This window comes from Perna viridis, chromosome 1, assembly GCF_037379345.1.
Source record: "Perna viridis isolate PV_CMFRI_1.1 ecotype Kerala chromosome 1, ASM3737934v1, whole genome shotgun sequence".
NCBI classification, from domain to species: domain Eukaryota; kingdom Metazoa; phylum Mollusca; class Bivalvia; order Mytilida; family Mytilidae; genus Perna; species Perna viridis.
This window is the reverse complement of record NC_142445.1, coordinates 8,480,049-8,495,434: the sequence shown is the minus strand read 5'-3', so window position 1 is coordinate 8,495,434 and position 15,386 is coordinate 8,480,049. Positions and strand designations below refer to the sequence as shown.

Here is a 15,386-nt window from a genome sequence, read left to right as displayed (position 1 = left end):
CAATTTCGTGAAAATCTCTTCATCTGTAATCAAGCTATTGCCTGGACACGAAATGTCTGTGGACAACAATGAATACACTGGAGACAACAGCATACCCCTGTATGACCACAATTGTTTGCAGCTGTAGAAAAATTTAGTGCACAATTTTTTTTTTAAGAAATGCAACTTATATCAGGTAAATTGGTTTCAGTATAAAGGGAGATAATAACAACTACTTCCAAATACTTGGCAAATTCATCTTTGATGAAAATATAAACCATTTATGGTAGAAATGTTTCTCATATTGTCATCTAGAAACTTAATAAGTTGTGGGAAAAAGCAGATCTTTCCTCTAGCTTCCAATTAAATAAAACAAACAATCGAGAACTATAACTCTGCAAAACTTTTTGGTGGATTCCTCCATCTAATGCATATGAGGTTTAGCCAAATCAGCTAAAAGGTTGAGTAGTTCATATTGCTTCAGATTACAAGGTAAGATCAAACAATAATTTTTAATTTTTCTTCATCTCATGTATAAATATGCTGTAACAATACATTACATGTAAATATCAACAACTGTAATAAACATAAATCTCCTTCACAAATACCAACATAAACATTGTAAAAACAGTACATAAAACTGGTACTGAATTGTTTACACATGCACATATGTGGTAATGCATTCATTTTTGTAAATGTTCATATTAAAAGCATAAAAGAAAGTCATCCTTGTCTTGCACTTTTAGATCTAGCTGGTAAATACGAGCAGTTCAATATAATCATTCTTAATTATATTTGTCGTCGTTCTTACACAATTAGCTTAGTGTATCATAAGCAATAATGACTTATATTTATAATAAACAAAAAAAATATGGTCTACAATTCATGACCATTTTATATAAGCCTAACACTTGAAAGTATGAACATTTTTCTTCGATTTCTCATATAAGGATGTATTTTTTTGTACATTATAATCTTCAAAGCTGATTATAAGAGACTAAACTTACAGTAAATAAAAGACAGAAATCAAAGTAGTAGTCACATAAACAAAGGGAATCCTACTAATGCTCACAGTCTCTTAAAAGGAGCAACAGAAGTATTATTACATCATCTAAAGATTAATCATGATTCTCACCTATGAATGTGATATGTTCTCACAAATTATAACACAAAGATTGTGAATATGAATTTAACTCTAAGAAAGTTGCAACAATAAGAATCCTTCCAGCAAAATAATTAACTTTAACAATGAATCTGCTGCCTAAAGCAAGAAAAATCCATCACCAAATATTTTAGATGAAATGACTTTTCAAATTATAGAATTTTCAAAATCCATTCACACAATTTTTTTCTCTCATGTACTGATTAAAGTTTCAATTACACACAAAAGTTTAAATAATTGTCAAATGAATATATACAGCATTACAAGAAATTATCACAGTTTTGCTTTATGTATCCTATCTTATAACCAACTACATATGTTTACAATGAAAAAATAAGAAAACCCTGTGATATAAAGTAACAATAATGCATTATTGAAGCAACGCCTTAGCATGCATACATTCTTACAGAACTTGACATGTTCACATCATTTAACTCACAGTTGTGCTAATTCCTTGACTAAGATGGCATAAAAATCCAAACAACACTGTCAAAATGTTGGGATATTACTAACAGGATAATTAATTGGAAAGAGTGAATAACCAAAATATGATCTGGAGTGCCAAAGAATGCCTAGATTTAACAAATGAACGGAACTTGTTATGTGCATGAGTTAAATCTTTATTCATTTTTGACATGAGTGATCATATTTTGGTTATTCACAGATTATCCTATTTATTATACAGATTTCCTCTATTACTCATTTATTTTCAACATGAATTTCAAATTTTGTGAACAACGGATTGATATTTGTGTTGTGACGTTTTGTCAGGAGAAGATTTTAGTGTGAAATCACTGAATTTATTTCACAGTGTGAATTTATACAGTTTTTTTTTTTTACACTAGTAACATTCAATTAATCACTGCTATCTATATTATAAATAACATTTCATCCACTGTTTGATTGTTACTGAGACTTAATTTTATCTGGCTTTATGAAAAACCCTGTACCAAAATGTTTAATTTACACAAATGTTATCTGTGAAAAACAATAAGATACCACCACAATTAATGCATGGAAGACAAAGACAAATGATTGTTACAGAAAAGAACAAATACAATTTAGTTACAAAAATACATGCAAAAAAGACCATAGTTGTTTCAAAACATTGATTGAATAGAAATATTGTTCAAGCATGATGCATTTTGGTGGTCTAGCATTGATCCTCTCCAATATCTAAAATCTTTATTGAAAGTATACATCCTTCGTCAATCTGAAGAAGCTACATTACCTAATGATGTTAAAACATGGACACATACTGGTGAAGCAGTCAATGATGAATTTAATCTTTGGCAAAGTTTTAATGTCAGGAAACTATTCAAAAAAGAATGAATTGAAAATGATGATGATATTAGGGAATTATTTGTTAGCAAAAATCATGGCATTTATTCAAGTTAAAAACTGATATTATTAGGTCCTTTAACAACCAGTCCCTACTTTTGCTGTAAGTTCCAAATATATTATTATTCAATAACCTTAAAAGCTTTAAAGTAACATGTTTTTTGTTTTGACCTATATCCACACACTGACTGATCAATTCTGTCAGTGTTTTGATACTATTGATACAAATATGGCACAAGATATCAATACTGTTACAAAATTGCATGTACATATCATTTTTATCATAAAATATATATAAGGAATTGATACAGGCATAAATGAACCTAAAAATAAATTTGATCTTAGAAAACCAATATAAAATGTTTTTTTTTTTATTCAATTTGACTAGATAATATTGTATAACATGATCTTTTCCAAGTGCAACAGACCTTTAATAATACAATGACTGATAAAAAAAAACTCTGCACCAAAACATTGTTTACACATGATGAATGCCTCTGGAATGTAATTCTGACAGACCAAAACTGCCTCCTTTTTCCTTTTCTTCTTTCATTGGTGGAAGCAACATGACATTGTCATTTTGAACATGATGTTGTAACAGTATATGGTCATCAGGATGAACATATCCGTTGGAACGTAAATTTGACATGCTTTTGGAATGATAGAGATGACTTTTAAAATGAGAACTGAGATTTGAGTCACTGTGTACATATGGCAGGATCTTTTCTCTCTTTTTAGCTTGGTTTTGGTCGTACTTGGCCTGCAATAAAAATCAAATATAAATTAAATAAATATTGGAAAAAGTAAAGTATTAAAAGAACATTAAATGATACACTTCCATGTTATGGTGAAAAAAGGGGGATGGCAAAATTTTCAAAATGGCATTTTAAATTTTGCTTAAGAAATAATTTCTGGAGGGAGTAGATGTGTATGTGTACTCATTTCAACATGGGTACGGCATTTATATTTTGCTGACAATTAACTTATTAAATGGTACTTAACAAGTGTACACAGTTTCCAAAAAAGTTCACAAGTTATCATCTGGAAACCATTTTGGAACAGACAGATGAACAGACAGACACGCAACTTTTCAAAGGGTATTGCATGATACCTCACCACTTTGTGTTGTGGGGAACGAAAAACAATACGTAGGTATCTGGTTACCAGAAGAAAAAAGGTTATAAACATACAAGTGTAGAATAACACCTCTAATCAACAACTACAGTAGATTTTAAGTTGATTTTAATTAAGCTTTTTTAACCCAATAAACAAAACTGAGTTTCAATATTTATCAATCAGCATTTTTTGGTAATAAATATAGTCCTCCCTTCAGTTATTTAAGTTATCTCCCTACTTGTGATGGTAAATTTATGTTTTTAATATGTGAGCTTGAGAAAATCTGTTAAAATCTGAACTGTAACTATCTAGAGCAAAGAAACAATTAACTAGAAAATCCAAACGAGGTTAAAGAAAAATCAGATTCCTGTTAGGAAATTTTAAGAAAATTTGAAAATGGCAAAAAAAAAAATGTGAACATATTTTGCTCAGAAAGGCAAGAAATTTTTTGTACATCTGATAAAAAAAAAATAGAATAATCAGAAGTAATCATAGCGTAAATAATGACACTTGTAAATGAGAACTTTAAGAAGACACTCAGAGTATGCTAACATTAACTATTTTAAAAAACAAACAAGAGGCTCCCAGGAGCCTGAATCCCTCACCTGGTTAGATTTTACCTTTCAAGGGCAATAACTCTAACAAGGAGTTGTCAGACAATTTTGACTCAAAGAAGACTTTGGTAGGAGTTATCATAAAGATCATTTCATCACTTGAAAGTTTCATTCTATCTATAATAGTTTCCAAGATATTGGCTGAAAACTGTTAAAAAAATAATATTTTCATGTTTATAGACAATAACTCTAACAAGGAGTTGTCCAAAAAACTTAAATCCCCACAAACTTTTGTAGGCCTTATCATAAGAATCATATCAGCAACTGAAAGTTTCATTCTATCCATCATAGTCTTCAAGATAATGGCTGAAAACAACCAAAAAACCTAATTTTTCACCTTTCAAGGGCAATAGCTCTTCCATGGGGTCGTCAGACAACTCTGATCCCTTGAAAGACTTCAGTGGGCCTTATAATAAGGATCATTTCAGCAATGGAAAGAATTTGGCTAAACCTAACAGTTTTGGGGATATAATAAGCAAAAAACTACTGTCTGACCCTATGTTCTATTTTCAGTAACAGCAGCCATGTTTTTTTGATAAAACAAAAATCCCCACATCAGTTCTATGAAGGATACCCCAAGGAACATTCATACCAAGTTTGGCTCCAATATTAAAGTAGTGTCAGAGGAGAAGACTTTTGAAAGGAATAACATTACAAAATAGCAAAAAAACGTCAAAAAAGGGCAATAACTCCAACATTGCTTAACAGATCAGAATGAAAATTTAACCTCATCAAGCTGAACACTTGTACCCAATGTCAGCATTTGGCTGAACTGAACGGTTTTGGAAATATATATACGAAAACTACTGTCTGACCCCTGTGTTCATACCAACTTTGGTTTCAATTGGTAAAGTATTGTCAGAGGAAAAGAGTATTGAAAAATTATTAATGACAGTGATGAGCACCAAGTGATGGCAATAGCTCACCTAAAAAGGGCAATAACTCCAACATGGCTTAATAAATTAAAATGAAAATTTTACCACTAGTAGATCTCATCATGCGGAACACTTTTACCTGTGTCAAAATTTGGCTAAACCTAACAGTTTTAGAGATATATATGAAAAACTACTATCTGATCCTTATGTTCTGTTCTTAGTAATGGCAGCCATGTTTTACGATGGATAAAAAATCCCCATGTCAGTCCTATGCAGGATACCCAAAGGAACATACATACCAATTTGGTTTTAATTGGTCAAATAGTGTCAGAGGAGAAGATTTTTTAAAAATAGCCAAAGAAAAAACCATGAAAAAAGGCAACAACTCTAACATGGCTAAATAGATTTTAAAAAAAATATGACCCCAGACAGATCTCATTGTGCTGAACACTTTTACCCAAGTCAGAATTTGGCTAAATCTAACGGTTTTGTGAAAAATTACTGCCTGACCCCTTTGATCTATTTTTGGTAACGGTGCCCATGTTTTTCGACGGACCAAAAATCACATCAGTTCTATGCCCTGAAAAAACATTCGTACCAATTGGTCATTTAATGTCAGAGGAGAAAAGTTTTGAAAATTTGTTAACGACAACTACAGACGCCGAGTGATAGCAATAGCTCACATGGGCTTCGGCCAGGTGCGCTAAAACTGTGTTACATAACGAAGGACACAGGTTATACAGTAAACCCCGTACCAGTATGAAAAAATGAGAAATGGCATTTGAAATGTAGAGTGATGTACCTGCCATAGAGTAAGAGTATATTGTAGATTATCCAACGTAAAGCTGCAATACGGTACACATAATCATGCAAAGATGAAAGGGTTAGAACCCATTATGAAAGACATGCTATGTACACATGTACAATAAACAAAAGGTCATTATAACTGACACTCACAGTAACTTATTTCTAGAGTGTATAAATAATTTGTAGTGTCCCTTATATAGATATTCAGTGTAATTTTTGTATAATTATTATTATAAAATTTGATGGAAATGCAGTTAACTTTTTACATAACAAAACTAAGGACTTATTACTGTTATGAAGAACCCACATATTATATATACACATGCATGTACATATTATTAAGTATATCAGTTTTCAGGTTTCCTCTGTGAAATGCGGCTGTGCAATAAGTGTAGTTTGAAAACTATTTTAAGCTTCCCATATCATGTTTAAAAGTCTATACATCATAACTTATATAAAGTGTTTATGTTTTTATTCACATAAGTATCAAAGATATTGACCAATTGATCAAGCCAAAGTATCAAAGATATTGACCAATTGATCAAACTGAAGTATCAAAGATATTGACCAATTGATCAAGTTGAAGTATCAAAGATATTGACCAATTGATCAACCTGTAGTATCAAAGATATTGACCAATTGATCAAGCCAAAGTATCAAAGATATTGACCAATTGATCAAGTTGAAGTATCAAAGATATTGACCAATTGATCAACCTGTAGTATCAAAGATATTGACCAATTGATCAAACCAAAGTATCAAAGATATTGACCAATTGATTAAGCCAAAGTATCAAAGATATTGACCAATTGATCAAGCCAAATTAAAGAGAACATATACTGACAGTACATATAAAAACCCACAATAATGTAATGACTATGTCAATTTGTTGTGCTCTATACATACCAAATAATATTTCAAGAATGACAGGATATCCAGTACATTTACTTATTTCAATGTTAGCATATTTATTCAATCCCCAATGAAAATCCCATTGGTCTAAAATATTCTAATATATACATATATACACTATCTAATGTAAACATATCAATGTTCATGGGTTCTCTAAAATAAACATATCTGTACCAAGTAGTTATCATGGTTTAAAAATGATGATGTTATGTATTGTTAGAAATCATTTTCTCTGATACTATCTGTGTGTTGCTATGTACAATGGGAAAATAAAATAACGAGAACGCCACGAAAATATACTATGTTTACAACAGGCTTTTCAATGATGAGGATTACCCTTAGTATGAACTTTATTTGATATCATTCCAAGCTCCTCTAAATCTGAACTCATAGTTGGACATGACATTATATGGTCCATGTGAACTTTTTTTGATATGAGACTTTCATTAGCTGACAATTTTTGGGGAAGTAAATATATGTGTTTGTGCAATTTAGAGTCACTCTGGACTCTTGGTAGGATATCCTGTCGTTTTCTCTCTCTATTTTGGTCAAATTTAGCCTAAAATCAAAATAAATACTTCATGTGATAAAAAAGGTCAACATGTAAAGATGTATTTCAAGTAAATTTAACCAAATAAAATACCAGTATGTCATTTTCAAGAAATCATAATTTAAAAAACAAATTATTCATAAAAATACATTCAACAACTGTTTGAATGAGTACAGCTTAATTCTATATCAGGGTAGGAAACTCACTCAAATTCTAGCCAGTCCTGAATACAATTTTTCAACGTACTTACTATACGTCTATATAAATTTTTGCTAAAATTAGCCAGCCCTGCCAAAAAATAGCTAGTCGCAGGCTAGCAGGCAGGCTACTATTTCTAACTCTGTCTATATAAAAACAAGAGGCTCCCAGGAGCCTGAATCGCTCACCTTCTGGAATTTTGTCTTTCAAAGGCAATAAATTAAACGAGAAGTTGTCCAACAATTTTGACTAAAGAAGTCTTTGGTAGGACACAAGATCTTTTCAACAATTGAAAGTTTCTTTTAATCTATCATAGTTTTCAAGATATTGACTGAAAACTATTAAAAAAAATGTCATTTTTCCCCTTTCAAGGGCAATAACTCTTACAAGGAGTCTGAAGACTTTTGTAGTCCTAATAATATGGATCATTTCAGCTATTGAAAGAATTTGGATAAACCTAACGGTTTAAGAGATATATGTGAAAAACTACTCTGACCCATATGTTCTATTTTTAGTAATGGCGGCAATGTTTTTGGACGAATCAAAAGTCACCACATCAGTTCTATGCAGGATACCACAAGGAACATCCATACCAAGTTTGGTTTCAATTGGTCTAGTAGTGTCAGAGGAGAAGATTTTGGAAAGAAATAACATTAAAAATAGCAAAAATTGTTGAAAAAGGGCAATAACTCCAACATGGCTTAATGGATTAAAACCAAAATTTGACCAGAGATAGATCTCATCAAGCTGAACACTGAAAACAAAATTCAGCTAAACCTAATGGTTTAGGAGATATATGTGAAAAACTACTGTCTGACCCCTATGTTCTATTTTTAGTAATGGCGGCCATGTTTTTTGATGAATAAAAAATCCCCACATCAGTTCTATGCAAGATACCCCAAGGAACATTCATACCAAGTTTGGTTCTAATTAGTCAAGTAGTTTCAGAGGAGAAGAGTTTTGTATAATTGTTAACGACGACGACGGACGACAGACGACGGACGCCAAGTGATGGCAATAGCTCACATGGCCTTTGGCCAGGTGAGCTAATTATATTATTATTACTAAGCATTATATTATCCCTTTATGATTCAGGAAAATATAATTATTAATGTCTCTTGAAATCTCAAATTAAAGCAATGTTGGAATATTTTCATCATTATTGTCCAAAATCTAAGGCGATGAAAAATATATGTCTATTTCCTTTTACCAAGGCAAACCGGTGTCATGCTAGGGATACCCTACTCCTAAAAAAAAAGTTGTTATAATACAGCAACCAAAATCACTTACAAGGTAAGTCCCATCTATGTATCTAAAGCAACACACCAAACCATCCATTGGGAGCCAAGATTTTTGTGACAAAAATTTTCTCTATCATTCCATATGACCAAAATGGCTAGGTCCCACCAGACAGGAAGTTGATATCAGACAGCATCTGAAATGGCGCCAAATGTATGCCCCATCTATATAAAGCCACACACCAAATTTAAAATAAATCCATGGATCTATTAGGAGCTGTGATAATTACAATGAAATTCAGAGAGGTGGACAAGGTGATTCCAATACACCATTCACTCCTTTAATAAAAGTACAAACAACCTCTTGTTGAGTAGGGTTATTAAAAAATATTGCAGTTCAGTATGTTTGGATTATTTTTTTTTTATTGGAGCCAGATATGAGCTTTCTCCAGGATTTTGGAATAAACTCGGGACCTGAAGATTTACTTCCAGAATTTTAATCAGAATATTCCTAGGTTGGCAGTTTAGAGTCCAGGTTTGTCAGGTAACAGGATACAAATTTAATTTTTTTGATCTAATGTAGAATGTATTTCTACATCAGTATTATACTACATAAGTAATGATTTTTACCAGTACCTAACTATCAAAGCATAAATATAAACAAAAAACTGACCTTGTTGTAGACTAGAACACCAACAATGGCAATCATCATTCCAATAAAATTAGTCATTGTTACAGGGTTCTGTAAAATAACCAGTGATGCACCAATGATCACAACTCTTTTAGTTGCATTAGCTACTGCATAACTTAGTGTTGTCACCATTGAAAGAACAGTGAATGCGAAGACATTCTGTAACATGCTAAACACACCATCAAAAAACAATAACAAAATTGGTGTTGTTACTGATTTTCCTTGCACCTGTAAAAAAAAATTACAGTCACAATATTTCACAACAAGAGCTGTGAATAAATAGGGACATAGAGTCAGTGACATTCTATATACATGTATGTAAATGCTCTGTTCAAAACATGAATAGTTCTAAGTTGTATTTTGAACATGCTGGGTATCATAACATAAATGAACTGAAGTGAATATAACAAATGCAGTGCAATTTGTCTATAAAGTAATTTTAATGGGAAATAATCAAAATTTACTTAGATTATTGGCTCCAAATTTTTTGTGCCTACTCCAGTATATATTGTGCCATCTACAATTCTGTCTGCCAGGATACCCGATGTATGGAAATGACGTAAGTAGGTAAAGAGAGATTGTTTTCAACTTATTAGAAAGACAAGAAAGTTTCACATATTCCTGTTTGTTGAGACATCAGCAACTAAAAATATAGTGTATTATTTTGGTACAAATAGCTCCATCCTCCATAGGCAGCATAAATCAAATTAAGAGATGACCCCAAAGTACCGAAAAACTACCGTCCCGTTTATTCCTTCAAGATGACATAAAATGATGTCTTATTTTTTATGCTTGTTGATTCTATTACAATATGAAGTTTAAGTAATTTGTAAAATTCAACTTTGTTAGGTCGATGATATCTTTTAGTTTTTAACTCATAAGGTCTCCATTGAAAAGAACATCAGGACTAGAAAAATCATAAGTTTCTTCGTTATTTCTCTCTCCTAACTTTTCTTCTGTAACATTTACTTATAATCTGACTTCACTTTTAGTTTTATCACATGCTCCATTATTTAAACCATACCTTAACGTTTTATTTGGTGATTTTACCACCATATGATGTATGTTTTCAATAGTGTGCTCCTAAGTACTAAGGGCAATATCAAGGGTAATTTTAGGCCATTTGTAATGTTTTCAGTTGAGTTGGTAACAATTATTGGCAACAAAACAGAGAGAAATCCCCATGTACAATAGCACTTCAGTATTTTTTATTTACATTTCTGTAACTGACTTACCACAGAGTCACTTGACATTATTTTTCTAAAGTCTATCAACAACCAAAATGGCAAGAAGCATAGAGCAGAAATTCTACATAACAGCACTAACAACCTTAAATGGTGAAGTCCTGTTTCATGAAGGCACTGCAAAAGAATATGACCAAAAACATGTCACTTTTTAAAAACAAGTTACTATACATCATAAATATGACTACATTTAGCCTGGAAATTGTGTTGATATCTAATTTAGTAATTACGTCATGTTTCACTGATAATATTTTAGTTACTATGAAACATTGTTTTACTAGTTTTCATCTTACAGTGTTATTTAGTGTTTTTACGCTTACCCTACCAGTGCACCTGGTCCTTCCTCCCAGTTTTTAGTGGAGTCCGAGTTGCTCATTTACATTTGTTACTTTGTATGTATAATTTTAGTTACTTTATGTTCTTTGTTGTGTATATCTGTTTTCCATGTCTGGTCTTTGTCCCTGGATTACATTCTTTTGATTACCGCTATAACCTTGGTTCCCTTGATTACTCTTTAACAATACCAATTCAAGTTTTACTGGGACTTGATCATTTATTTCGGCTCTAATAATATTTTCTTCCAAATTTTGGAAAAGCCTTTTATCAATTGAATACTCGCCTTCTTTGAGAAAATAGTCATTAAAGAAAACCCTAGTGTAGCTCCCAAAGCACTCAGTAATCCAGAAATCTCAAAGGATACTTCTGTTAATGTTGCAATGATTACTCCTCCAATAATTGGCAATAATGATAAATAAACCTGCAAATATAACAGACTGTTAGTGGAACCCAAATTACAGATTTCAAAATTAAGTATTCGTGAAAATGAGTGAACATGTCTTGTACATGTACTAGTTAAGTCTAAAAATTGTCTATAAGAAAATATTTCAGGTAAAAATCAATGTGTCATAGGTGCAAAAACTCATTGCTCAAATTTTATCATTTTTGCATACTTCAAACAAATGTTAGTATTGCTCAAATACATGCCAGTCTTGAGCAATTGTCAGTTTTGGATCATAAATAGACCCATGAAATTAAACAGCAGAATAGAGTAAGAAACAGTAACAGCGAGTAAGAGAGACAGTTATCTTTAGAACAACAGTACAGAAGGAATACAGTAGAACCTACGGAGTCGTCTAGTTCCAGTTACTCTGAATCATCCGTAACCAGCCATCTGCAAATTCATTCGACATCCAAGGAACAGATTCCAGTACTCGCTGGATCAGAACTTAACCTTCTGGACTTCATCAAAATTCATTCAGATTCGGATTTAGTGAATTTGGACATTGTTAAATTTAAAAATTAACATTATAGAACCAGAAACTGTGACAATCTTAATAGTGCATTTTATATTTTGGTTACTTTTGGCTATTGTTATTATTAAATTGTTGAAACTTTATTTGTAGTTACTTGCCAAAAGAGTCTTAACCTACATACATATCCCAAGTCACTAGAGCCAAGCATAAAATTTATTCCCATAATCTCATGCTCAACTGGCTCTTGGTGACAAGTGAAACAAGCAAGTAGTTTTGCATAAATGTTCAATGAAGGAACAGTGGAGAATGACTTCTTATGGCATTAAATTACAATATACACACGTACATACATTTTTGTAATACCCTCATGCAATGTAGTACATTTTAGAACATTTTATTTTACAATGAAATAAAATACAATACCAAGTTAGAATAGCATGTGGGCCCACTCCAATCACTGCTATGAATATGAAACATAAGTTAGAGAATACCCTGGTTTTAAATAATAAATAAGCACAAGGCTTATGAAAACTTACTGGTAATGTTTGGGTTTCACCAAGAAGCACTCTTGACAGAACTACTGTGAACATGGGTAAAGTGGCTTTAACTGAAAATTAAATATCAATATCATTGGCAATGTACATGAAATAAAATTTCCAATATACATGGACTCCATTTACTCAGTAGTTGAACTCTGAGCTACTAGAAAAACATTGAGCAAAGCTCACTAAATTGATATGCCCACTTCCCCATTTGATAACACGCACACTTTGACCTCCAAGTTGATTAGGACCAAAATCTAAAATAGTAAGTGTACAATGTGAATATGCAATTAAGGACCTTTAAAAAATTCACTAAATTCCATTTGTTGGCTTAAGACATGTAAGAGGAGTTGCTCATAAAAGACTAGAACCCCTGTGTGATGGATGCCATCATGGAAGAAAAGATGGAAACCTCTATCACCAAATTTTAACAAGGTATTCTTTAAATTTTAATTTTTTTGGAATTTAGAAAATGACCCAAAATAAATTCGTAAAACTTACCCTTACTAAGGGGGTTAGTCATCTCAGCATGGCTAAAGGATAAGGTTAGTTGGACAACAAAAGGCTAGGAAAACTTACTAACCCCCCTTGTCATGATGACACAACTAACCCTGAGCTAAACTGAGTCCACTAGAGACTCATTGAAAAGGGCAATCACTCCATAATGACTAAACAGGTAAAAACAAGAATACTACTATGAACACTTTCACTCTATGTCAGAATTTGGCTAAATCTAATGTTTTGGAGATATATGTGAAAAACTTATGCCTGACCCTTATGTTTTATTAGTAACAACGGTCATGTTTTTGGATGGATGAAAAATCCAACATTAGTTACATGTAGGAAACCACAAGGAACATTAATACTAAGTTTGGTTCTTATTATTTAAGTAGTGTCAGAGGAGAAGAGATTAATTTTGAAAAAATATTAATGACGTTGGAAGATGACAACGGATGCCAAGTTATGACAATAGCTCACATGGTCTTCAGCCAGCAGGCATCGACATTTCCACTAGTCAAATCGCCCAAGGCAACTAAAACTGGCTGGGGACTACTGAAATTTTGGGTAGAAATAGTCTGCGGGAGTAGTAAATATTCAGTATTGAAAATGACTTTTAATTGCGTCTCATTGTCATGTGAAGCATATTATTGTAGCCGTCAGACAGAAATGAACTTCTGGAACGCGTTTCTTACACCTACGGTTAAAAAATAGAATGTTTACATTATTGATTTTTGTGTGACTATTTTAGGAATCGTGATTGGTCGTTTGGTTGTTAGTTATGATCAGTACACAGTCTAACTCTGCCTTGTTGACTTATTTATGTCTTCTTGATTTTTAGGGGACTACTAAATATGTTCAGGGACTACTAAAAATTGTGTATCTACTAGTCCTTGGACTACTGCCTGAAAAAAACAAAACAAAAAAAAAACAGGTGTCAATCCCTGGCTAGTAGAACCCCTTAGTAGGTGTAAGTTTAATAAATATTTTTTTAACTTATTTTATTAAATCAAAAATAATTCCAATTCAAATAATACTTTGTTCTATTTTTTATTGGATGAATATCATTACATGTACTTTTCATAGGTTTCTAGCAAGACATTCAACAGTATAATTAATACCAACCAACTCAAAAAACAATATGGTACATGTAGCAGATGGCAAATAGGTATTCTTTAGTATTAAATAGAATGTCAAACTAGTATGAAAGCATGATCTGTTTGATTGATCAAACATTCTCTTTCTGAGAAGCAAGAAATATCTGCCATATAGTATGTACACTCTGCAACTACTACATGTATTAATCAATCTATCCATGTTTTAAGTTAATAATTCTAAATGAAACATAAATGATATGAATACTTTTTTGCAACATATACTTAAAACTAAAACTAGATTCTTAATTCATATATTGATTAAATATTTTCTATGACAAAAGAAAAAAAACAAGAAAAGCTTCTTATGTACAGGATCCTAACATTACATCAACCAATATCCTGTTAATTTGTTCCTCACCTAATCCTGTACCATAAAATCATTTAAATTGTCTTCAATCTAAGAAAAAAAAACTTAGTGAAATAGTAAAATAACTAGGCAGCAACCAAGTGCATGCACTTCATGAAAAAATATCAGAATAATCAAGAAAACAGTAATCCTTTAAAATTAAACTTTAAAGGATTCAGTGTCAGAAACTACAGTTTGTGTTTCTTTTCTGATTTAGCTGCCCAGTTAAAAAACCCTAAAAGAAGAAATTTCATTCATTTTCAAACCTGTTTGACATTTTACAATAGACTCTAAATCTATATTTCTCTAAATAAACCTACCAGTATGAGCATATGATACAGAAACGATCCAGATGCTGACATGTGATGATAATGCCGAGAGAAATTTCCCTAGTGCCAATGGAATGATCATGGTAAAATAATATTTCTTAGGGACATTGCCAGTATGCGGTACTCCGAGTATTCCTAGAATTGGTCCTAAATACACAGCTGCTGAAACCAACTGAACTAAAGTCAAAGTCATAGGATATGGAAATTCTGTCAACACAAGTTTTCCTATGATATTCCCACTCGCACTTGAAATGTACCATAAAATGCACACCAAAACCAGTTTGATGGCATGAAGTATTGCCTCGCTATCCATGTCTAAAGCTTGAACTGGAGGAATTACATGTTCGATGCTCATAGACCAGAAAACATGAAAAAAGATTAGTAAAACGTCAACATCTGGAAGTTGACACGTGTGACGTAGCCGACGATAAAAACAGTCAGCAGTGAATATTTTGGTTCTAAACAAATATTATGAGGAAAATAATTTGAATTTTAGATATTGTATTTCTCTTTGTAAAGGTAAAGTTACAAAAT

At 32.0% G+C, this 15,386-nt stretch overlaps 1 protein-coding gene across 1 annotated transcript; it reads right to left on the bottom strand.

Annotated features, from left to right (window-relative positions):
- Positions 1 to 477: 477 nt before the first annotated feature.
- LOC148627107 (solute carrier family 35 member E1 homolog) lies at positions 478 to 15,292 on the bottom strand. Its single transcript, XM_088567509.1, has 6 exons — positions 14,844 to 15,292; positions 12,517 to 12,587; positions 11,347 to 11,484; positions 10,719 to 10,844; positions 9,466 to 9,711; positions 478 to 3,242 (listed from the first exon to the last, which is right to left on the bottom strand). Exons 1-6 carry the CDS (start codon positions 15,205 to 15,207, stop codon positions 2,961 to 2,963), a joined length of 1,227 nt encoding a protein of 408 aa, XP_088423635.1. The 5' UTR covers positions 15,208 to 15,292; the 3' UTR covers positions 478 to 2,960.
- Positions 15,293 to 15,386: the final 94 nt, after the last annotated feature.

Coding starts and splice junctions, on each gene's coding strand:
- LOC148627107 (XM_088567509.1), bottom strand. CDS start 15,207: ATGAGCATCGAACATGTAATTCCTCCAGTTCAAGCTTTAGACATGGAT. Junction 11,485..12,516: donor GTGAAACCCAAACATTACCA/GTAAGTTTTCAT, acceptor TTATATTTGCAG/GTTTATTTATCATTATTGCC. Junction 10,845..11,346: donor TGACTATTTTCTCAAAGAAG/GCGAGTATTCAA, acceptor ATTCTTTTGCAG/TGCCTTCATGAAACAGGACT.